The sequence below is a fragment of the Crotalus tigris genome, unplaced genomic scaffold, assembly GCF_016545835.1.
Source record: "Crotalus tigris isolate CLP2741 ecotype Arizona unplaced genomic scaffold, ASM1654583v1 scf7180000018755.946041584:351173, whole genome shotgun sequence".
Lineage (NCBI taxonomy): Eukaryota > Metazoa > Chordata > Lepidosauria > Squamata > Viperidae > Crotalus > Crotalus tigris.
In genome coordinates this window covers 431699-455055 of record NW_024097184.1, presented here as the reverse complement: position 1 = coordinate 455055, position 23357 = coordinate 431699, and the positions used below count along the sequence as shown (strand labels likewise).

Sequence of the window (23357 nt, the reverse complement as noted above, 5' to 3'; positions counted from 1 at the left end):
CATCTCCGAAAATCTTACTATTTATTGAATACGCTGCATGGTATTGTCAAACTAACTCTGAGGGTCCAACACCGATTCATAGACTTAAACAATAATTTTCCCAGCCAAACCACCAATGTCTTACATGGTCCATATAAACAAGTTCACTTTGTTCTGGGAACCGTCTGCTTCAAATCTGCACCTGTTCTACAGCGCCTCCTGCAGGGACCCTTTATATTGCAATGGAAGGGGGACCTGTGGACTTCAACTCCCAGAATTCTGAAGCCCAATGTTTCTTAACCTTGGCAAGTCTAAGATGGGTGGATTTCAACTCCCAGAATTCCCCAGTCAGCAAATGTTGGGTTAGGTTCAAGAAAAGATTGGGCTTCCATTTGGCCAGGGTGGTATAAGGTCTCCCGCCTTGGGCGAGGGGTTGGACAAGATGACCTCCCAGGTCCCTTCCAGCTCTAGGATTCTATAATTCAATTTGCAGAGCTGCAGTGAAGTCACTGGAAGGAACCATTGCTGCCTAGCATGTGTGGACTTCAATTCCCCAAATTCTGGGCGGGCTGAAGAATTCTGGGAGTTGAAGTCCACAAGTGTTAAAGTGGCCAAGGTGGGACACCTCTGATCTAAAGATGCAAGAGCAGGCTGGGGAATTCTGGGAGTTGAAGTCCACAGATCTTAAAGTGGCCAAGGTTGGACACCCCTAGACTATCAGAATGGTGAGGGTGAAGGTTCGTTCTCCGAGCTTGTGGGTAGATCTCCAAATGTGTCATTACCAGTGTGATGACCTAGGGCCCCGCACGGAGGCAATGCAGTCGGCTGGCAAGAGAAACAGTCCTTTAATAACTGCCAATGCTCCCCAAAAGCTCCCACATATGCTGGCAAGCCTTCAACCAAAGCACACACACACACACACACACACTCCTTTCAGCTACCTCTGGCTAAAGCAGTAGTTCTCAACCTTTTTAATGCCGCGACCCCCAACCGGTCGTAAGTCGAGGACTACTCAACCGGTCGTAAGTCGAGGACTACTCAACTGGTGCAGCACCATTTGCAGAATGGGACTTTTGGCGGGCTCATCAGGGCAGAGACAGCCTGGGCAATTCCTATTGGCTTTTGAAAGCCAATAGAATTAGACTCTATTCAAGAGAGTCTATTCTATTGGCTTTCAAAAGCCAACAGAATAAAAGGGAGTAGCACAGCTAAGGAAAAGGGAAGAAAAAATGGCGGACTGCGTTGTTTGGCGACCCCCGTGAAATGGTCGTTCGACTCCAAATGGGGTCCCGACTCAAAGGTTGAGAACCACTGGGCTAAAGGCAATTTCAATACAGCTGGAGAAGTATACAATGTCCTCAAGGCCAGACAGATAACAAGAAAGCAAAACAGAAACGTAATGAGTCCTTTGAAATCTCAGCTTGCCTGCAGTCTGCAAGGAGAGACTCATAAATGCAGTCTGTGATCATAAAGCAGGAAACCAGCCGGTCAGCTATTCAAGGTATCCAGGTTAAACAAAGACAAGAGCACAATTCACAACTGTCCGAAGATACGTTTGTTCCCGGCAAATGCCCCTCCCCACAGCAGCTCCTTAAATCTTAATCCCCAGGTGTGCCTTGTGGAGTGGGGTGGGACGCTCTCCTCCCAACAATTGAGCCTGCCTCCCTCCGTCGTTCTCTCCTCTGCTCTCCTTGCTCTAGGATGGGGGAGGGGCTTGCTCCTCCCCTGAACTCTGCCTCCCCTGTTCCAAACCTGAAGGGTCCTGGCCTGCCTCAGCCTGCTCCTCCCCACAGTCCTCCGAAGCCAAAGACACCCCCCCCCCTCAAGTCCTCTCCAACTCCATGTCCCCCTCGGATTCAGGCTCAGACAAAGGCATAACATTAGTCCAGTGGTTCTTAACCTTTTTGAACGAATCGCCCCCTTGAGCCAATGAGGAAGTTGTCATCGCTCCCCCAACATAACCTCTCAATCACAACATAGGAAATAATTCTTCAATTCATCCAAACCCTTGTTTTGTTTTCTTTCAAATTGTCATCAGGACATAGCGATGCAAATAATTTATTTCCAGTCTTTTCCCCATATCTCAATTGTGTGAAAAAATTTTTGGTGCCACCCATCACTTTATTCCCAAACTTGTTGATACATGTATTGCATTCTTATCTTATTTATTCAAGTCACTTAAATGTAATGACCGCTGAAAACAAAATTCAGTGGCAAGAAATTGAAATGCCCGAAAAGAAAAACAGTAATATTTAATGATTGAATTACAAGTGAAATTTAAGACACAAAAAGAAATATAAAAAGGATAGAGGCTACTACGCAATGCGCATGAAGATAAGCGATGCGTATTCACATATGTACGGCGTTCTGTACTGAAGCGAGCTGGAGGAACATTTGAAAACACCATTCAATCCACTAAGAGCGAGCGATCTCTGAGTGTTTTTCTCGGCCTTGATATCTGTGGTTGAATCCCATTATCATATCCTGCTTCCCAGGTAATGGGGCTAATGACTCCTAGAGTTTGGGTGGGGTATGCAGATCTTCTTGTTGTCTTGATTGCTCTGGCTTCAACTTTCTGATGGTTTTACATCTGCATTTGTATGGGGCTAGCTCTTGCTTGGGGCAGAGAGATAGATTTGGGGCCAGGTTTGGTTTTAAAAAAAAAATCCTTTGGAGGAAAAATATATTTTTCTGCCCTTTTAATATTTCCTTCTCTGGGCTAACTTCCCTTATACCTAACCTGGTAACGAAACGTTCAGAAAACTGCCCACAAGCCAGGACCAGGGGCTCCCAACCCCCGGTCCACGGACCAGTACCGATCCGCGGCATGCCAGCAACCGGTCCGCACAAACAAGCAAAGCCCCATCTGTGGGATGCAGGCAGCACACAAAACCACGCACCCTGCGGTCCGTGGGAAAACCTGTCTCCACGGAACCGGTCCCTGGTGCCCAAAAGGTTGGGGACCTCTGGTGTAGGCAGTCCTGAACTTACAACCATTCCTTCAATGTGGCAACAACACTGAAAAAGGTGGGCTTCCACCAGTCTTTGACGTTAGGACCATCACAGCATCCTCAAAATTATGTAGTCGTGTGACCAAAATTTGCTTGGCAAAATTTGCTTTGCCAAGCCGTGCATTTGCGATCGTCATTTGCAAGCCAAGTCAGTGGGAGAGGCTGCATTTGCTTAACAGCTTTGTGATTTGTTTAATGGCCACAGTTATTCCCTTAACGACCGTGTTGAAAAAAAAAACGCCCGTAGAATCAGGCACATCTGGCTTAACAAAAGCATCACAAAAGCAACGAAAACTCTGATCTCAACTCTCATCCTAAGTCGAGAACTACCGGTATGAAGAAGACTCTCCATCCCAGTTTGGAAGATGAAGGGAGAATTCCTATCTCACTCCTGCTGCAGAAGGAAAGATTTAAAGTGATAGAGCTGAAGTCAACCCAGAAATCACAGTGAGGTCCTTGGTGCTCTCTGAGCTTGGTAGCTTTGTTGCAGATGTTTCATGACCAGATTAGGTAACATTATCAGTGCTAGAAGGAAGGAAGGTTTGCAGAGAGGAGGAGGAGGAGGAGGAAAGGACTGTGGGCTCCTTGGTGCTCTCTGAGCTTGGTGGTTTTCAAGAAGACATTTCATTGCCCAACTAGGTAACATCATCAGTACTAGAAGGGGCAGGGGTTGCGGGAGGAGGAGGAGGAGGAAAGGACTGTGGGCTCCTTGGTGCTCTCTGAGCTTGGTGGTTTTCAAGAAGACATTTCATTGCCCAACTAGGTAACATCATCAGTACTAGAAGGGGCAGGGGTTGCGGGAGGAGGAGGAGGAGGAAAGGACTGTGGGATCCTTGGTGCTTTCTGAGCTTGGTAGTTTTCTTGGAAATGTTTCATGTCCAAACTATATAACATTGTCAGTCCTAGAAGAGATGTGGAAGAGGAGGAGGAGGGGGGGAGGAGGAGGAGGAGGAGGAAAGGACTATGCGGTCCTTGGTGCTCTCTGAACTTGGTGGTTTTCAAGAAGACATTTCATTGCCCAACTAGGTAACATCATCAGTACTAGAAGGGGGAGGGGTTGTGGGAGGAGAAGGAAGAAGAGTGTGGATTCCTTGGAACTTAGTGGTTTTCTTGCAGACATTTCATGACCCAACTAGGTAACATCATCAATGCAGAGTGGGTGAGGAGGAGGAAGAGGAGGGAGGAGGAAGAGGAGGACTATGAGTTCCATGGGGTTCTCTGAGCCTGGTTGATTTCTTGCAGACATTTCATGACCCAACTAGGTAACATCATCAGTGCTAGAAAACGGAGGGATTGTGGGAGGAGGAGGAGAAGAACTGTGGGGACCTTAGGGAGCTCTCTTGAGTTTTCGTGCAGACATTTCATGACCCAACTAGGTAACATCATCAGTGAGACAGATCAGATATCACAGCTGAAGTCTCCATCTTGGTTTATTCTTGCGTGTTCTTGCATCATCTCCATCTTTTACTTTGGGGATATTAATAAATTTAGAATTCCGGAATCTCTCCTTAGTCACCCTCTGACAGAGTAACTATCCCAAGCAAGGCAATTGGCTCAAAGAAGCAGGAAACGCCGGTTCCCCTTTTGTTCTGCCTTGAAGAGGAAATGTTTGGGGAGGAGCAAGAGACTGAAGTAGCTCCAGATGTCTCTCCTGCTGGCATCGGCATGGCTTCCTTGACAATCCTGGGTCCATCTCAGCTTCCGTTCTTCCTGCTTGTGCAAAACCTGAGGATGTGTTCCTTTCAGAAAATAGGTTAGTATTATTGCTCAGATTTCCAGCTGGAAGCCAGGGAGATTAAAGGTTCTCTAGATGTTGTTGAAAGGCTGCCCAAACTTATACCTCCCCCCAAAGACATGTCCCTGCATGATCTTCTTCTTCACCACCTGCCTTTGTGATTGCCTTCATCTCATCTCCGAGAAGATGTGGAGACTCTAGAAAGAGGGCAGAGAAGAGCAACAAAGATGATCAGGGGATTGGAGGCTAAAACATATAAGGAAACGGTTGCTGGAATTGGGGATGTCTAGTTTAATGAAGAGAAGGATGAGGGGTGACATAATAATAATAATAAAGGTGGAAGGGACCTTGGAGGTCATCAAGTCCAACCCCCTGCTCAAGCAGGTAACTCTATACCATTTTGGACAAATGGCTGTCCTGTCTCTTCCTAAAAACTTGTTGGAGTGTTGGAGCATTCACCGCTTCTGGAGGCAGGTAGTTCCACTGGTTAATTGTTCTAACTGTCAGGAAGTTTCTCCTTAGTTCTAGGTTGCTTCTCTCCCTGATTAGTTTCCATTCGTTGCTTCTTGTCCTGCCTTCAGGCGCTTTGGAAAATAGATGGACCCCTCTCTTCTTTGGGGCACCCCATCAAAACTTGAAACACTATCATGTTGCCCCTAGTCCTTCTATATAGAGACAGACATCATGTCACCCTAGTCCTAGTCCACACTAGACAGATTGAGTTCCTGTTTTGTTCTTCATGTTTTAGCCTCCAGTCCCCTGATCATCTTTGTTGCTCTTCTCTGTAGAGTCTCAACAACTTTTTTACATCGTGGCGACCAAAACTGGACGCAGGATTCTAAGTGTGGTCTCACCAGTGCAGTGAGACCACCGCACATGTTGTTAGATGCATAATATTAACACAGCGTAAACAATTCCATTCCAGGAATAATCGCTATGTCAGGATAGCACTAACACTTAAGACTTATATACCACTTCATAGGGCTTTTCAGCCCTCTCTAAGCGGTTTACTGAGTCAGCATATTGCCCCTCCGACAATCTGGGTCCTCATTTTATCGACCTGAGGATGGGTGGCTGAGTCAACCTTGAGCCGGTCAGGATCGAACTGATGGCAGTCAAAAGAATTAGCCTGCAGTTCTGCATTTTGACCACTGCATCACCAAGGCTCAGAGGAAGGAAAAAGGAGAAAAAAGAAAGAAAAAGGAGGGAGGGAGGGAAGGAAGGAAGGATAAAATATTGCAATAGCCTTTAGACCAGTGGTTCTCAATCTTTTTAATGCCATGACCCCAACCAGTCGCAAGTCGAGGACTACTCAACTGGTGCAGCACCGTTTGCAGAATGGGACTTTTGGCGGGCTCAGCAGGGCAGAGACAGCCTGGACAATTCCTATTGGCTTTTGAAAGCCAATAGAATTAGACTCTATTCAAGAGAGTCTATTCTATTGGCTTTCAAAAGCCAATAGAATAAACGGGAGTAGCACAGCTAAGGAAAAGGGGGAAAAAATGGTGGACTGCGTTGTTTGGCGACCCCCGTGAAATGGTCGTTCAACCCCAAATGGAGTCCCGACCCACAGGTTGAGAACCACTGATTTAGACTTATATACCGCTTCACATTGCTTTACAGCACTCTCTAAGCGGTTTACAGAGTTAGCATATTGCCCCTCCGACAATCTGGATCCTCATTTTACCGATCTCAGGAGGATGGAAGGCTGAGTCAACCTTGAGTTGGTCAGAATCAAACTCCTGGCAGTGGGCAGCGCGTTAGCCTGCAGTACTGCCTTCTAGCCACTGCATCACCCTGGCTCTTTTGCACCACCACGGATGTCAGACTTCGGCTGGGTGTACAGAAGAGAAGGCCTAAGTCAGGGGTAGGCAACATGGGCTCTTTTATGACTCATGGACTTCAACTCCCAGAATTCCTGAGCCAGTGTGGCTCAGCATGGAAACCTCTCCCTTTCCCTGCAGCATGGCTTGGCTCAGGAATTCTGGGAGTTGAAGTCCACGAGTCATAAAAAAGCCAAGGTTGCCTATCCCTAGCCTAGGTTTAAAGTAACATGGAAGCAAGCCAAGAAGTGGGGTTCAAATAATCCCATCACGCCTTGACTGGCTCAAACTACGGCCATTTTGGATCTCCAGAAGAAACAGAAGCTATTTTCCATTTCAGCTGTTGGAGGGCCTGGTCTGAGCACGGAACCTCGGATACCTGAGTTCACCTTCACGCGGATCACAGCAGGCCAGACCCTCGTTCTCAACTGTACTCTGACTCAGATAGACCTGCCAGCAAGCGCAATATGGTACAAAGACTTGGGCAACGGCCAAAAGTTAATTTACAGGGAGCGTGACAAGTTTTCTCGTGGGGCGAGGCTCGTTCCAGGATCGAAAACTGACTTCAGCATCAGCCTGAGCAACGTTGGCTTCGATGATAATGGGACCTACTACTGCTCGGTGGTCAAGAAAAGTCTCGAAAAGAGAGAATCTACTGTAAAGAAACAGGTGGTGGTGTTTGTGACAGGTAGGTGCCGCTCGGAAAGGGAGGGAGATCCACTCTAGTCAACTGAGACATTTTGGAGTGAATCCGTTGGGAAACTGCCAGGATGGGAGGAGGGGCTAAGCTGGGAACTAGCTTGGCATCCTTACACAGTTGCAAGCAGCATACGTTTGAATTAAGCCCAGGATCTATGAAGCCTTATCTGGTCACTCCGCGTGTGGTCCTCAATGGAACCGCATCTACATGGAGGGAAGTGTGTAGTGGGGTGCCCCAGGGCTCTGTTCTGGGCCCAGTGCTCTTCAACATCTTCATCAACGATCTGGACAAGGGGATAGATGGGGAACTCATCAAATTTGCAGACGACATCAAGCTGGCAGGAATAGCCAACAGTCCAGAAGACAGGCTTAGGATACAGAAGGATCTGGACAGACTTGAACACTGGGCGCTATCTAACAAAATGAAATTCAATGGTGAAAAAAAATAAGGTTCTACATTGAGGCAAGAAAAAACAAATGTACAGGTATAGTATAGGGGGTACCTTGCTCAATAGTAGTAACAGTGAGAGGGATCTCGAAGTCCTAGTGGACAAGCATTTAAATATGAGCCAGCCGTGTGCTGCAGCTGCCAAAAAAGTCAACACAGTGCTAGGCTGCATTAACACAGGGATAGAATCAAGATCACGTGAAGTATTAATACCACTTTACAGTGCCTTGTAAGGCCACACTTGGAATACTGCATCCAGTTTTGTCACCACGATGTAAAAAAGATGTTGAGACTCTAGAAAGAGTACAGAGAAGAGCAACAAAGATAGTTAGGGGACTGGAGGCTAAAATATATAAGGAACAGTTGCTGGAATTGGGTATGTCAAGTTTAACAAAGAGAAGGACGAGGGGGGACATGATAGCAGTGTTCCAATATCTGCCCCAAAGAAGAGGGAGTCAAGCTATTTTCCAAAGTGCCTGAAGGCAGGATAAGGAGCAACGGGTGGAAACTAACCAAAGAGAGAAGCAACCTAGAACTAAGGAGAAACTTCCTGACAGTTAGAACAATTAACCAGTGGAACAATCTGCCTCCAGAAGCGGTGAATGCACCAACACTGGAAGTTTTTAAGAAGAAACTGGACAGCCATTTGTCCGAAATGGTATAGTTTCCTGCCTGAGCAGGGGGTTGGACTAGATGACCTCCAAGGTCTCTTCCAACTTTATCATTATTATTATTATTCCCAGGGAAAGACAAGCAATCTGGGGAGATTCTTGTAATATAATCAGGGGTCCCCAAACTGTAGGCCACAGCCCACTAGCAGTAGCAACCAGTGGCTCATGGGCCACATAAAGCGGCTGGCTGGAGCACACATGTGCACACAGCCCTATTCGTGCAAGCGTTGAGGATGTTCATGGTCCCATTCCCACAAGCATAGCAGGCATTTGTGACACCGTTCATGAGTTGTGTGCATTTGTGGCCCCACTTGTGTGATCATTGCAGGCGTTTGTGCCCCACTCATGTGAGTGTCATGGGTGTTTCTGGCCCCATTCATGCATCACCATGAGCGTCAGGGATGTTCGTGGCCCTCCTTGTGGGAGCAACGGGTGTTTGTGGGCACACATGTGCTCGCATATGCGTTCACCCCAACAAAACCATCTTTTCTTTTCCCTCCCTTCCCCCGCTCCAGTCCACCAACCCCAAAAGGTTGGGGAATTTTGATATGTTGCTGTTGTTAGTTGTGAAGTCGTGTCCGACCCATCATGACCCCATGGACAACATTCCTCCAGGCCTTCCTGTCCTCCACCACCTTCTGGAGTCCATTTAAGCTCATGCCTACTGCTTCAGTGACTCCATCCATTCACCTCCTTCTCCGTCGTCCCCTTCTTCTCTTGCCCTCAATCTTTTCCAGCATTAGGCTCTTTTCCAGTGAGTCCTTCCTTCTCATTAGGTGGCCAAAGGACTTGAGTTTCAAGAACTTTGATATAGATGATAGATAATAAAACTGGTAACTTTGATTATTCATGTGTGGCTGTTTGTCAACTGGCACATATTTACAGTGGTTGCAGCATCCCAGGATGATGTGATCAGCATTTGGAAACGTGTTGCCATACAAGTAGTCCCCGACTTACAACCACCGATTTAGTGACCGTTCAAAGTTACAAGTGGTAGATTTTCAAATTATCCTCTCTCTGCTTTCATCATTAGGTTTATAATCTACGTATAGGTAGTCCTCAACTTATAACAGTTCATTTAGTGACTGTTTCACGTTACAACAGCACTGAAAAAGTGACTTACAACTGATTTTCACACTTACAATCGTTGCAGCATCCCCGTGGTCACATGATCAAAATTCAGACGTTTGGCAACTGACTTATATTGATGAAAGTTGCAGGGTCCAAACACACCCCAAATAAACTAATGAGAACAGAGACTTTCCGAAAATTGGTTGGGACTCCTTATTTCATTTTTTGCTCACAGTGTCAAGTTCTGATCTTGGGCTTCCTGCAAAACAAAGATCTGGATTTTTCACACCAAGGGTGTGAAAGAGAACCTTCTTGGTTTCCCACCGCTGCAATCGGGAGAGCAGAATCAGTTGATCTTCTAGGGCAGAGGTCCCCAATCTTTTGGGCACCAAAAGGGACCGGTTCCATGGAGAGAGGTTTTTCCGCGGACCGGAGGTTGCGTGGTTTTGTGTGCTGCCTGCATCTTGTGGATGGTGCTTTGCTTGTTCGTGTGGATCGGTTGTTGGCATGCCGTGGCCTGGTATTGGTCCAGATTGGGGGTTGGGGACCCCTGTTCTAGGCTCTTCTGTCGTTCGACCCCAAATGGGGTCCCGACCCACAGGTTGAGAACCACTGCTCTAAAGGTTCGCCATCACTGCTCTAAGGGCAAGATGCAAACAAGAGGCACGTAGCTGCCCAACTTTCACTCTTGACATGCTGCCCCCTCGGCAGAAGAATGGATCTGAAAAAAATAATAACCAGGTTGGGTTCAGAGAACCTACTTGTTTCCCCAATGCCACAATGGGAGAGCAGAAAGAAGTTGGTTTCTAGGCTCTTCTGAAGGTAGGACCCGTGAGTCTGAAGCTGTCCTGACCAATCTCTTTGGCTTTCTTTACTCAGTTCCTCCCAAAGTTCGTCTGGAGACCAGCCCACCTTCCCCCGTCCAGCTGAACGCCACTGTGACGGTCACTTGCCACGCAGAAAGTTTCTATCCAGATGGTGCCAAAGTGGACTTGTTTTGCAAGAATACCAGCGGTAAAGGAAAGACTACTGCGACAACCTTGAATTCCGATGGGACCTACTCCCGCAACAGTTCCATGAAGTTCACGGCCACCGAAAAATGGAATTCATCGCTCTTCACTTGTCTGGTCAAACATAACTCGCAAGCAGCAATCAAGGCGACGGCAAGACTGTTTATTAGGACAGAAAGTAAGTGAGGGGGTGTTTCTGAGTTTTTCTTCCATTTTCTGTCCCAAGGGTGCTTTTTCAGGAGGCAACTGGACTTTCTTGTTTTTCCTTTGAAGACGTTTCACTTCTCATCCAAGAAGCTTCTTCAGGTTCTGACTGAATGGTGGGGAAGGGAAGGATTTATACTCCTTGCAGACAGCTGGTCATTTGCCTTCTTTTAGAGTCATTGAGGCCACCTGGAGGTTGACCTGTGTCCTCAGGGTCACCTGAGTGGTGCAAATGGCTGGGGAGCCTTCTTGGCTGCAGAATGTTTTCTGCCCTGGGTCCCTTCACGGTTGAAGACGGGCGCAGGATGATGGGGATGAGTCTGTGTTGTCTGCATCTCCAACTGGAGCACAAAAAGGTTCTTGTAGTTTGCAATGTTTTCTAGAAATCTGTTCATGCTTCCGCACTGTTCTGAAATGGATTTCCAGAATAACATTGCAGACTACAGGAACCCTTTGCGCTCGTTTGAGATGCAGACAACAGAGTCCGTGAAGGGACCCAGAGCTGGTCATTTGCATTCTTTTAGAGTCATTGAAGCCACCTGGAGGTTTATCTTTGTCGTCCTTCTACAACAGTCCATTCAGCAGTTCCAAGAAGGCTCCACACCCATTTGCACCACTCAGGTGACCCTGAGGACACAGATAAACCTCCAGGTGGCCTCAATGACTCTCTAAAAGAATGCAAATGACCATCTGTGTGAAAGGAGTATAAATTCCAGTCAGAGCTGAAGAAGCTTCTAGGATGGGAAGCGAAGTTTTCAAGGAAAAAACAAGAAAGTCCACTGGATGAAGCGGGGGGGGGGTGTCCAACTTTGGCAACTTTTAAGACTTGTGAACTTCAACTCCCAGAATTCCCTAGCCATCCTACCTTAACTGGCTGGGGAATTCTGGGAAATGAAATCCACCTATTTTATAGCTGCCGAGGTTGAGGAACACGGATCAAAAGCCATTTTGGATTCCTGTCAGAATCAAGAGGCAGGGCTATTTCTGGTCTTGAAAACCATGAGGGATGCTGCATGAGTCAGTTTGATCTTTGACGAACAGCCTAAAAACCATTCTCCCATACTGAAATTCTTAGCTCCCAACATTAAATTGCATTTTCTTCCATTTTTTTTTTCTAGAGACCAGGCCCAATTTTGCGGTTTAAAAATGCAAGAAATAAATAAAATAAAATGGCAGAGGTGCCATCAGCAACTACCTTGTGGGTACGATAGCATTAAGCCTTTTAAAGTGTCATTTATTTCACTGAGGAAAATGGAAGACAACTTTTAACTACATTGTTTGTTCTCTAAATAGTCATGTTTTTTTCCCCGTTGCTTGAGTAATAGATAATTTTTGAAAACAGGCAGTTTCAGTTCCTCAAAAATTGTTTAGAAACATTCTTTCTGGGGCTGTTGGTTGACGTGACTTAAAATAACTTCTGCTATCAGTTTATTCAGATCAGATAGGGTGGGAATGTTGTTATTTTATCTACTACATTTTGTTGAGCTTTAAAAAAAAAAGTACATCTCGGATCCTGCAGTGATTCCTCAAACTCAAACACACTGGTGGAAACGAGCATGCTTCATGCTTTCATAAATTAGATTTTGAGATTTAAGAGGAAATAAAGAGGAAAGTACCAGCCTTAGAATTAAGGTTTATTAATCATAGTCAAGAAAAAAAATGAAAGTCAGTCATGAATTTTGTGACACTGAAAAAAAAGTAAGGATAGTTGACTTTGGGTCAATCAGCAGGAGGTGAATTCTAGTCCCGCCTTAGGCATTAAAGCTACTGGGTGACTTTGGGCCAATCAGCAGGAGGTGAATTCTAGTCCCGCCTTAGGCATTAAAGCCAGCTGGGTGACTTTGGGCCAATCAGCAGGAGACTCTGAGTTCTAATCCTGCCTTAGGCACAAAAGCCACCTGGGTCACTTTAGCCTAGGCATTGTCTCTCAGTCCAAACCACCTCTCAGGGTTGTTGTGATGGGGAAAATAGGAGGGAGAGAGGTGTATTAGGTACGTTCACTGGATAAGTTGCCTTCGTTGGGAATTGTGATGTTGTCTTTCCCATGTTTTCAGCATTTGGTATGTGGCGGTTTATGGAGTTCCCGGTGGAAAGCCAGGCCTCCTTGAGTAGGCGGCCTCCCTTGATGATATCTCTAGATATAGTTTGTGCATTGGCAAGATCGAACCTGTGGCCAAAATTGGCCATGTGGGTCCACACCTGCGAATGTTGTTCGTGTCTTTTGACAGCCAGTGCGTGCTCATGCACCCTGGATTTTAACCTCTTGGAAGTCTCCCCAACATAGTTGCAGGGGCAATCCTTGCATTTGATCTTATACACTATCAAAGATCTTTCTTCGTTGGGGAGCGGGTCTTTGGGGTGCATGACTCTGGCGCGTAAGGTCTGATCCGGTTTGGGGGACACTTTTACATTGAAGGGAGCCAATAGTCTAGCTGTTGCCTCGGATACGTAGTTGATATACAGGAGGGAGATACGTATGGGTTGTGTTGTTATCCTGTTGGATTGTAAGTCTTCATGGGGTCTATGTGGTCTGCTGTGACGCCTAATAAATTCAATTGGATAACCATTATACTTTACAAGTCCGGTAAAGATGGTTTCTTTCCTCGGTTTTTGCCCTGGCTGTATTACAATGTGAGTCTATGCGTTTGAATAATGTTCTGACGTAACTTGCTTTGCAGGCCACTGGATGATTGCTTTTATAGTGGAGGGTTCTGTTGGTATGAGTTGGTTTATGGTATACCCTTATCTGTAAGGTCCCATCAGGTTGGCGATTAACCAGCACATCCAAAAAGGCCAGGGAACCCTGATTCTCCTCCTCTGCTGTAAAATGGATATTTGGGTATACCAAATTCAGTGTGTCCACGAAGCTGGCCCTATCACGTCTCTTCTCTTAATGACCACAAATGTGTCATCAAATTTAGGTTGCTATTTGGTCATTACTTTAGGTTGCTACTTGGTCATTACTACGGTCTCAAGCCGTTGCAGGACCGCCTCCGCTACTATGCTCAAAATAGGTGACCCCATTGGCGTCCCTTCGATCTGTTTGTATATGGTTCCTTGAAAAGTAAAGTATGTTTTTAGGCATGTTATCAATTTTACCAAATCGTCGGTATGGAGGGAGTCTTGGTGCTGTCTTTGTCCCTCTTCATTAAGGCAATCCTTCAATACTGTGATCGCTAGATCTTGTGAGCTGGAGGTGAAGAGTGAGGTGACGTCAAATGACACCATCACTTCATCTTCCTCCACCCTTAGAGGTCTGATTTTTCTCAAGAAACTCCTTTGCCGATCTTACTGTAGTCTCTTTATCTACCAAATGACTGATCTGGCCACTCAGCCATTTGGCTAACTCAGAGGTTGGTGTGCCTTTGAATGAAACGATGGGGAAAAGGGGGACTCCTTCTTTGTGGACTTTTGGTAGGCCGTAGAATCTGGCCATAGCCGAATCCCCCAGACGTATTCTCCTTAGGGTGTCTTCGTCCACCTTCCCATAGCATTTGAAGTTGTTAAGGAGTTTATTGATAACAGTTTTTAAGTGCGGTCATGGGGTCTCTATTGATGACTTTGTACGCTGTCGTATCACTGAGCAACGTCAGGGCTTTATCCATATATTATGCTCTATCCATAATCACCATCGCCCTCCCATTATCCGCTGGTAGGATGACGATGGTATTGTCCTTCCTCAGTTGTTCTGAGGCTTCCCTTTCCTCTCTGGACAATATTTGACAGCGCTTATGGCCCATCAATAGCCCCATGACCCGTTGTCTAATGGGTCGCCTTTCGGTATACAGTTGTGTGGAGGGCACCATTGGTTTGGCGACTGACTAGTAAGTCTAGGAAGGCCGCCTTCTCCGCTGTAAACTGAATGTCAGGGAACACTGCATTTAATCTCTCTATAAAGGCAGCCTTGTCTGTCCGTTTGATGATAGTGAATGTGTCCTATCTAGCCCAAAATTCAGGGCAGTAATTGGACATCACTTTGGATTCCAGACACTGTAGGACCGCCTCAGCGATGACACCAGAGATGGGGGACCCCATTGGCGTGCTCTTAATTTGTTCATACATCGTGCCCTGTAATGTGAAGTGTGTTCTCAGGTATAGCCGCAGCCGTTGGATGACATCGTGTCTTAAAGGGGCCATGGTTTTGTGATCCCTCTAGCTGTAGTAATTCTTTTATTGTTGAGACAGCTAGCCCTTGTGGGATGGATGTAAATAGTGATGTCACATCAAATGAAATCATGGTCTTGTCATCCCGTATTCTCACTGCCTTGAGTCTTTGCAGGAACTCCTGTGACGGTTTCACTGTAGTCGTGCTTCCCTCCACCAAATGCTGCAACCGTTGGCTTAGCCATTTGGCCAAGCCAAATGTTGGCATGCCCTTGAATGCCACGATGGGTCTTAAAGGGATCCCGTCCTTATGTATCTCACCATTGCCGAGTCCCTTGGTCCTATAACTCTCAAGTCTTCTTCACTAACTCTCCCCCGTCCTTTAAGCTTATCTATGATCTTATTAAGTTGGTTCTTTATGGACGTTGTGGGGTCTGTTTTGACCACTCTATATGCGCGAGTATCATCGAGTAGGGATCGGGCCTTGCTATTATATGTGGCCCTGTCCTTAACGACCGTGGCTCTGCCCTTATCAGCCGGTAGGAGTACGATAGAATTGCCCTTCCGTAGCTCCTCCAAGGCCTTTCTCTCCCTTGTTGGTAGAATGTGATGTCGTTGATGGCCCATGAGCAGTCCTGTGACTCGCTGTCTTAGGGAGTTTCTTACCTCGTCGCTGGTGATTATGCATTGTATCGCGGGTTCTACAGCTGCGATGAAGTCAATGGGTTGCGCATCCATCAGGTTAAGGCCCCATTGTAGAAGGCTAGTTTCCTCGTCAGTTAGGAATTATATATATAATTTCATCAGGAGAGGAAGCAATTAAAAGAGAGTCTACCAGCTTCATTACCAAATAAATCAAAATGATCCACTGTTTTTTTCCCCCAATAGGCTCACGGCAACAATCCATGCTTGGTCTTTATTTGGGCCTTTTCCTGAACAAAATAGGACTCTTTTTTTTCTTCATGGGTCTTTTCAAAATAAAGGCGTGTGGATGCTGCGTTGCGAGACATTTTGCCCCGTCTTCCCAAGACTGAAAGTTCGACTTAACAACGGTTCCAGACATTCTGGATGAGAGAAGATCTGCCAGGGAATCAATTAACAATTGTTATTTTTTAAAAAACAAAAAATGCACGATGTTTCTTTTTACAACTATGCATATCATTTACAAATGAATGAAATCAACTTGAGAGATTCCAAAATTAAATGAATCCATCTTAAAATGTTTACTTTTTTAAAAAAAAAAAAGAATCACAGGCAGTCCTCAATTTATAACTGTTTCATTCAGTGACCGTTCAAAGTTACATCACTGGAAAAAAGGACTTATGACCGTTCTTCACACTTACGACCAATGCGGCATCCTCCACGGTCACGTGATCAAAATCCAGACAACTGGCAACTGACTCACATTTATGACGGCAGTGTCCCCAGGATCACGTGATCCCCTTTTATGACCTTCTGAGAAGCAAAGCCAATGGGGAAAGCCAGATTCCACTCCATAACCATGTTACTCATTTAACAACTGTAGTGGTTCACTTGGCAAATGTGGTGAGAAAGGTCTTAACATGGGGCAGAAACTCACTTAAATGTTTTGCTTAGCAACATCTTTGGGCTCAATTGTGGTCGTAAGTGGAGGACGACCCGTGCTATTAATCTTGGGCTAGTCTAATGCATAATTTTTTTTAAAAAAAGATGAAGTGACAGGAGTGTTCTGGCTCTCCTAATTCCTCAGTGGCTTTTGAGGAGGATTATTCTTCTGGCCTGGCTTTGGGGGGGGGGGGTTGGAAGTGGGAGGCACTGCCAAGCGCATCCGTCCAGACACAGTACATCTGTCAGAAATGGCGTAGGGGGGTCTCCTGCTTGGAGGGGTTGGACTAGATAATCAGTGGAATAACCTGCCTCCAGAAGCTGTGAATGCTCAACACTGGAAGTTTTAAGACAAGACTGGACAAGCATTTGTCTGAAATGGGATGGGGTTTCCTGCCTGAGCAGGGGATTGGACTAGATGACCTCCAAGGTCCCTTCCAATTCTATTATTATTATTATTACCATCATTCATCATCATCACACAGCCAGCCAGATGTTCCTCCAAGGTTCCTGCCAACTCTTCTGTTATTCTATTCTACAACCTGTCTATTCTATTATTCTATTCTACATTCTATTCTACAATATATTCTATTATTCTGTTCTACTCTACAATCTGTCTGTTCTATTCTATTATTCTATTCTACATTCTATTCTACAATATATTCTATTATTCTGTTCTATTCTACAATCTGTCTGTTCTATTCTATTATTCTATTCTAGAATGTCTATTCTATTCTTCTATATTCAATTCAATATACTATTTTATTCCATTATCCTATTCTACAATCTGTCTATTTTACTTTATTCTTCTATTCTATTCTTCTATATTCTGTTCTATATACGATTCTATCCCATTATTCTATTCTACTCTCCAATCTGTCTGCTTTATTCTATTATTCTATTGTCTGCCTATTCTATTATTCCATTTTATATTCTATTCATATATCCCTGACTCCATCAGAAGGCCTGGCGCTTTATAATAATGTCTGTAGCATATTTTTATCCCCGGGTCCAACAACATTAACCCGGGGCCCATGAACTACAGCATTAATGTGGCAGCCGCAGGGCCGGTTCCCACCACAGAGCAGGCAAGGACCGAATTTGACATGGCTGCACTGGGAGGGATCATCCCCAGCAGAAAAGAGAGCAGAGCTGACTTCAGCTGACAATGAAACCCGATTTCATTGAGAGCCGCATCAGCATTGCGGTTGCCCTCGGGGGGGTCAGGGGGGGTGCAGCCTACTGGGCGGGCGTGGATGGGGTGGGCGTGGCCTGCTGGGTGGGTGTGGCCAGCTCTACATCGTTCGCGTCAAGAGTGTCTGTGGAGTGCTGGGCAGGAGTAGGACAGATCTGAGGGTCTCTGGCAGAAGGGGGTGGAATCAGGGCAAGTGCCAAGGCATGGTCCATTTCTTCATTCCTCACAAAGGGGGACCCCTCCCCAGCATGCACCCAGGGGTGGGCCGACACGGCAGGGGCCGGTTCCTCGCTGTTTCTAGACGGCCTTGTGGAGCTAAGACTGAAAGCGTTTCAGCATAGATGGCCGCCACAAAATTGTACATTGGCTCCCGGCCGGCCTGGGCCTGGGCCAAGGCAGCAGGAGCCATTCCCTCACTGTTTCCAGGATGGCTTCGCGGGCCACATGAAACCACTTCGCAGGTCGCATCTGGCCCCCGGCCTTGTGTTTGACATGTCTGACCTAGAAGCTGGAGCTTAAGAGATTAGAACTCCAGATTCTGAAATACATGGGAAATGGACTCATTAGCTTACAACAGTTCACTCAGTGGCCACTTGAAGTTAAAACAGCCCTGTAAAAAAGGCGACTTACGACCGTTTTTCACATTTATGACCGTTGCAGCATCCCCCCCCCCCGGGTCACATGATCAAAATTCAGAGGCTTGGCAAGTGAGTCATATTTTTTACGACGGTTGCGATGATCCCCTTTTGCGACTTTACGCCAAAATCAATGGGGGAAGCCCGATTTAACTCTACAACCGTGTCACTTAACAAGTGTGGCGAGAAAGGAAAGAAATGGTTTCATATTTCATGCATGATAAAAAATGTGAATTATGAAAACATTGCAATGGTGCATCCAAATGGAAAATCTGGCTATTCAGTTGGTTAATGTTGAGCAAATTATAACTGATAAGAATTGTTTGAATATTAAGGGGAAATTAAGCTTAAGAACTATGAGAATAGAATATATGGTGAACTAATAAGGTGACTTTTAGAAAAATAACACAAGTTAAGAAAAAACGTCATACGTGGATGTTATTATTTGTACAAACATGGAAAAAATGTCTACACTGAACCATTTATGCATTGAAAATATTAAGAATATTTGTTTAGGGTGGAAGGAAAATATTATTGGGAGAAGGGAAGATCAAAGAAATACACTATTAATATACTGATTATGGAATTACAAAAATTAATTATGATTGGCTGTTAATTAACTATTGTTGTTTTTTTTTTTTCAAAATATATGAACCAAGACAACACGCTGTACTCCAGGCATTGTTATTGTAAAAAATCAGTAAAACATTTCTTTAAAAAAAGGAAAAAAATGTGGCAAAACTCATTTAACAAATGTATCTGTACATGTTCTCAAGTTAGTCTCAACTCCTGATAACTGCTTAGAAAAACCCCTGCAGTTTTCTAGGCCAGATTTTCAGAAGTGGTTTGCACTGCCTTCTTCCTAGGACCCAGAGGGACGGGCCAAAACTACCCAGCTGGCTTTCTGCCCACGTCAGAACTAGAATTTACAGTCGCCTAGTTCTGATTATCTAGCAACATATTAGCTTCCCTTGTTCCAGGCATTAGAAAGAGCATTCTCAGGAACAATTTCTGAATTATGGCGAATGAGATGTTTCAACAGTTCCACAATAATAATAAAAACTTGGAAGAGACCTTGGAGGTCATCTACTCCAACCCCCTGCTCAGGAAACCCTATACCAGTCCCTTCTTAAAAACTTCCAGTGTTGGAGCATTCACAACTTCTGGTGGCAAGTCGTTCCACTGGTTAATTGTTCTCATTGTTGGGAAATCCCCCCTTATTTCTAGGTTGCTTCTCTCCTGGATTAGTTTCTTCTTGTCCAGCCTTCTGGCGCTTTGGAGAATAGATTGACTCCCTCTTCTCTGGGGCAGCCCCTGAGATATTGGAACACTGCTATCATGTCACCCCTCGTCCTTCTCTTCATTAAACTAGATGTATCCAATTCCATTGGATCAAACATCAAAACTGACCCCTGAATGTTATAATAATGCAGGAGATTATTCCAAAGCAAAGCTTTGTTTCCTTGCGACTCACCTGTGCAAAGATTAAAAGGGAGTCATCTAGCTGTGTGGTGAGCACGATGTCCACGATCTCAATCCAAAATCTTCTACAAAAAAAAAAAAGGAAAAATTCAGTTTCCTTTAGAGAAAAAGACAGTAGGGAAAAGGTAAGGAAGCATTCTTCCCTTAACTGATGCTTGTCCCTTCTTTTGTCAAAAGGCCTTCCCTTTTATATTCAGCCTCTTAAAGGGATACAGGCCCTGCTTGCTCTTAAAAAGACACAGACCCTGCTGAGTCATTCCTAACATTGCATCATTCATCTCACATTAAACAAGCTGGTTAGCTTCTAACTCAGGCATGTCAAACTGCCGGCCCGCAAGCTGGATGCATCACAGTGAAACCGCACCCATCCCTTGCCAGCAATGGGGAAAAAGTCGCGATAAGTCAGTACTTTTTTCCTTGTCTGTATGGTGCCAGACATGCAGAGGAACAGAAGGGGGGGGGGAGGGAATACAAGTGTCTGTAGAAAAACTATCCCCAGAACCACAAGGAATTCCGAGGCCCATGCACTACAGATTATTATTTTGGCAGCTGTTTGGACCAATGCCCACCACAAAAAGATGGGCAATGAATTTGACACAACTGCAGAGACTTCCCCCAGAACAAATTTACTCACAGCTAAAGAAACAGTGAGTAAAATCCCCTCATTATAGTTGCCTTACCTCTCTGCATTGGTCCCATATCATTGTGTTCTCTTCATCTTTAGTCTCTGCCCCAAACAGCTCTGGAGACAACGCCTGGTCAGGAACTTGCTCTGGTCTCTCACTTTAAAACGTTAGAAGATAAGCATTTAAAAATTAGTATCCTATGTGAAGAAAACGTACTTTTCAACAATTCTGTGGCAGAAACGCTGTGGGCAGGATTAGGGTTATCCTCAATCTATGTCTCTCTATATATATCTATGCCTCCATCTGTCTGCCTATCTCTGTGTCTCTTATTTATAGAACTTACAGAACTAAGGAGAAACTTCCTGACAGTTAGAACAATTAACCCGTGGAACAACCTGCCTCCAGAAGCGGTGAATGCTCCAACACTGGAAGTTTTTAAGAAGAGATTGGACAGCCATTTGCCTGAAATGGTGTAGGGTTTCCTGCTTGAGCAGGGGGTTGGACTAGAAGACCTTCCAACTGTGCTATTCTATTCTATTAACCCTATTAATAATAATAATAATTAATTATTATTAATTATATTATTATATAATTTTTGGTAAAATTTTTATTACTTTTTTCATACAATTCAATAGCATTTATTCAACAATGTGTTGTCTGAGTTTATCATTTACTAGTATAAGTTTAATTCCTAATCCTTTATTATTTTCTCTAGCCATTGATAAACAAGCCCCAAGTCTGATAGTATTCTGTTTCTTCTTTTTCTTTCAACCTCATAGAAAGTCTGTCCATTTCTGCACATTCTAATATTTTTTCTCTCTCCCCCTCGGTCTGTATCTATGTTTCTATCTCTCTCTATTTATCTATCTCTGTGTTTATCTATTATAAATTCCTATATAGTTTATATTTATAAATTAAATGTAAATTATAATTTATAAATATCTATTATATTTCCCTCTCTCTTTCTCCCTCTCTCTCTCTCACACACACACAGAGAGAGAAGGTTGAGAGGGACAGGACAGCTGTCTCCAAATCTCTGAATTCAAATCACAGCATCGATGCTTTGAAACAGGGGCCTTCAAACTTGGCCCTTTTATGACTTGTGGACTTCAACTCCCAGAATTCCTCACCCAGCGTGCCTTGACCAAGACTGAGAAGCCAGTGCGAGGCGGCCCGTTTCGTAGGCCAGGGGCCTTCAAACTTGGCCACATGAAGACTTGTGGACTTCAACTCTCAGAATTCCTCAGCCAGGCACACTGGCTGAGGAATTCTGAGAGTTGAAGTTCACAAGTCATAAAAGGGCCAAGTTTGAAGACCCCTGGTCTAGGGCTTCCTCTTGCTCTCCTTCCTCCTGTGATGAGAACTTGCCTATTGAGAGCATAATTCAGACATTTGGCCAGGGGTAGGCAGCCTTGGCTCTTTTATGACTGGTGGACTTCAACTCCCAGAATTCCTGAGCCAGCCATGCTGAGGGGAAAAGGAGAGGTTTCCAAGCTGAGCCAGGCTGGCTCAGGAATTCTGGGAGTTGAAGTCCAGGAGTCGTGAGGGGGCCATAGTTCTCCCACGCTGGCTCAGGAATTCGGGGAGTTGAAGTCCCCGAGTCATGAGGGGGCCATAGTTCCCCCATGCTGGCTGAGGAATTCTGGGAATTGAAGTCCCCGAGTCATGAGGGGGCCATAGTTCCCCCATGCTGGCTGAGGAATTCTGGGAATTGAAGTCCACGAGTCATGAGGGGGCCATAGTTCCCCCATGCTGGCTGAGGAATTCTGGGAATTGAAGTCCACGAGTCATGAGGGGGCCATAGTTCCCCCATGCTGGCTGAGGAATTCTGGGAGTTGAAGTCCACGAGTCTTCAAGTTGCCATGATTGAGGACCCCTGGCCTAGGCCGAATTGCCCGCAGGCTTCATCCCCCATCCTGGCCCTCCATTAGGGTCAACGGCAAGAAATTCTGGGAGATGAAGTCCACCCCCCCACCCCCACCCCCGGCGTGAGAGACCCAGAGACCCTGCCGCGGAGGCGACCCCGACCCAACCGGCAGCCCTGCCCTTACCGGGCCTTCCTCTGCCTGTTCCCGCGGACAATATAGCTTTAAAGCTTCGCCCTTCGCTCCTCCGCCGGGCTCTTCACCTCCCTCGGTCACCATGCTGCTCCGCCGGCCACGTTCTCCTGGTGTTCGGAAGAGGCGGAAGCGTTCGTGACGTCATTTCCTCCTCCGCCACCGGCGGGAATCGCTTCGCTTTCTCACTTGGCCGATGAAAGGAGAAGCGGCCGGAAATGCCTTGGACGCCATCTTTGTTGAAGGCACGAGGTAGCCTTCGGTTTCAGACTGCCCGAGAAAAGGTATGCTGCTCCGCGGGCCATGCTCTATTTCGTGATCAAAAGAGCCCGAAGCTCTCATGACGTCATTTCCGCCCCCGTCAAACTTTCGGTTTCTCACTTGGTCGATGAAGGGGAAGCGGCCGGAAATACCTTGGACGCCATCTTGGTTAAAGGCACGATAGCCTTCGTTTTACGACGACTTACGCTTGTTTCCTGGGGGAAAAAAAGGCAGGAGGGGGGTCGTAAAAGCGGAATTCTCCTTTTCTCTCTTGTTCTCTCACCTGAAAGAGATTCTGCTCTGCTGAGGATGACAAGTTGCCTCAATATTAATCAATATGGGGAAGATACTTGCGAATCTTCTATTTTCGTTATCTCTATGGTCTTTTCCAGAGAAGGAGCTCTTGATGGAACATAATTTGATTTTCCATCCATGAAAGGAAAACGGCACTGGACACATTTCTTGACTCCAAATGGGTAGAAAAGTGCATTTCAAAATGCAGAAAACATAATGAATTTTGTTTATTAAAGTTATGGCAAAATATGTGTAGTCCTCAACTTACGACTGCAATGGAGCCCAAAATTTCCATTGCTGAGCAACGGTCGTTAAGTGAGTCGTGACTCATTTTACCACCTTTTTTTGGCCAAAGTTGTGAAGCGAATCACTGCAAATACAGACAAGGAGAAAAATACAGAATCAAGCGATTGTTAAAACGAATCTGGCTTCCCCCGTTGAATCTGCTTGTCGGAAGCTGGCTGGGAA

The 23357-nt window shown here is 45.5% G+C and overlaps 1 protein-coding gene, 1 long non-coding RNA gene and 2 other non-coding genes across 4 annotated transcripts; 1 reads left to right on the top strand and 3 right to left on the bottom strand.

Moving 5' to 3' along the window:
* The first annotated feature begins 4195 nt into the window (after nucleotides 1-4195).
* On the top strand, nucleotides 4196-15827 carry LOC120313642 (signal-regulatory protein gamma-like). The gene is made up of 4 exons (XM_039355741.1): nucleotides 4196-4743; nucleotides 6889-7236; nucleotides 10317-10625; nucleotides 15644-15827. Exons 1-4 carry the CDS (start codon nucleotides 4596-4598, stop codon nucleotides 15787-15789), a joined length of 951 nt encoding a protein of 316 aa, XP_039211675.1. The 5' UTR covers nucleotides 4196-4595; the 3' UTR covers nucleotides 15790-15827.
* Nucleotides 15658-22487, bottom strand: LOC120313643. Its single transcript, XR_005558204.1, has 4 exons — nucleotides 22329-22487; nucleotides 20332-20434; nucleotides 19644-19716; nucleotides 15658-15835 (listed from the first exon to the last, which is right to left on the bottom strand). It is a non-coding gene; the product is annotated as an uncharacterized LOC120313643 (long non-coding RNA).
* LOC120313648 lies at nucleotides 17320-17454 on the bottom strand. The gene has a single exon (XR_005558205.1). It is a non-coding gene; the product is annotated as a small nucleolar RNA SNORA5 (small nucleolar RNA).
* Nucleotides 20124-20256, bottom strand: LOC120313649. The gene has a single exon (XR_005558206.1). It is a non-coding gene; the product is annotated as a small nucleolar RNA SNORA5 (small nucleolar RNA).
* Nucleotides 22488-23357: the final 870 nt, after the last annotated feature.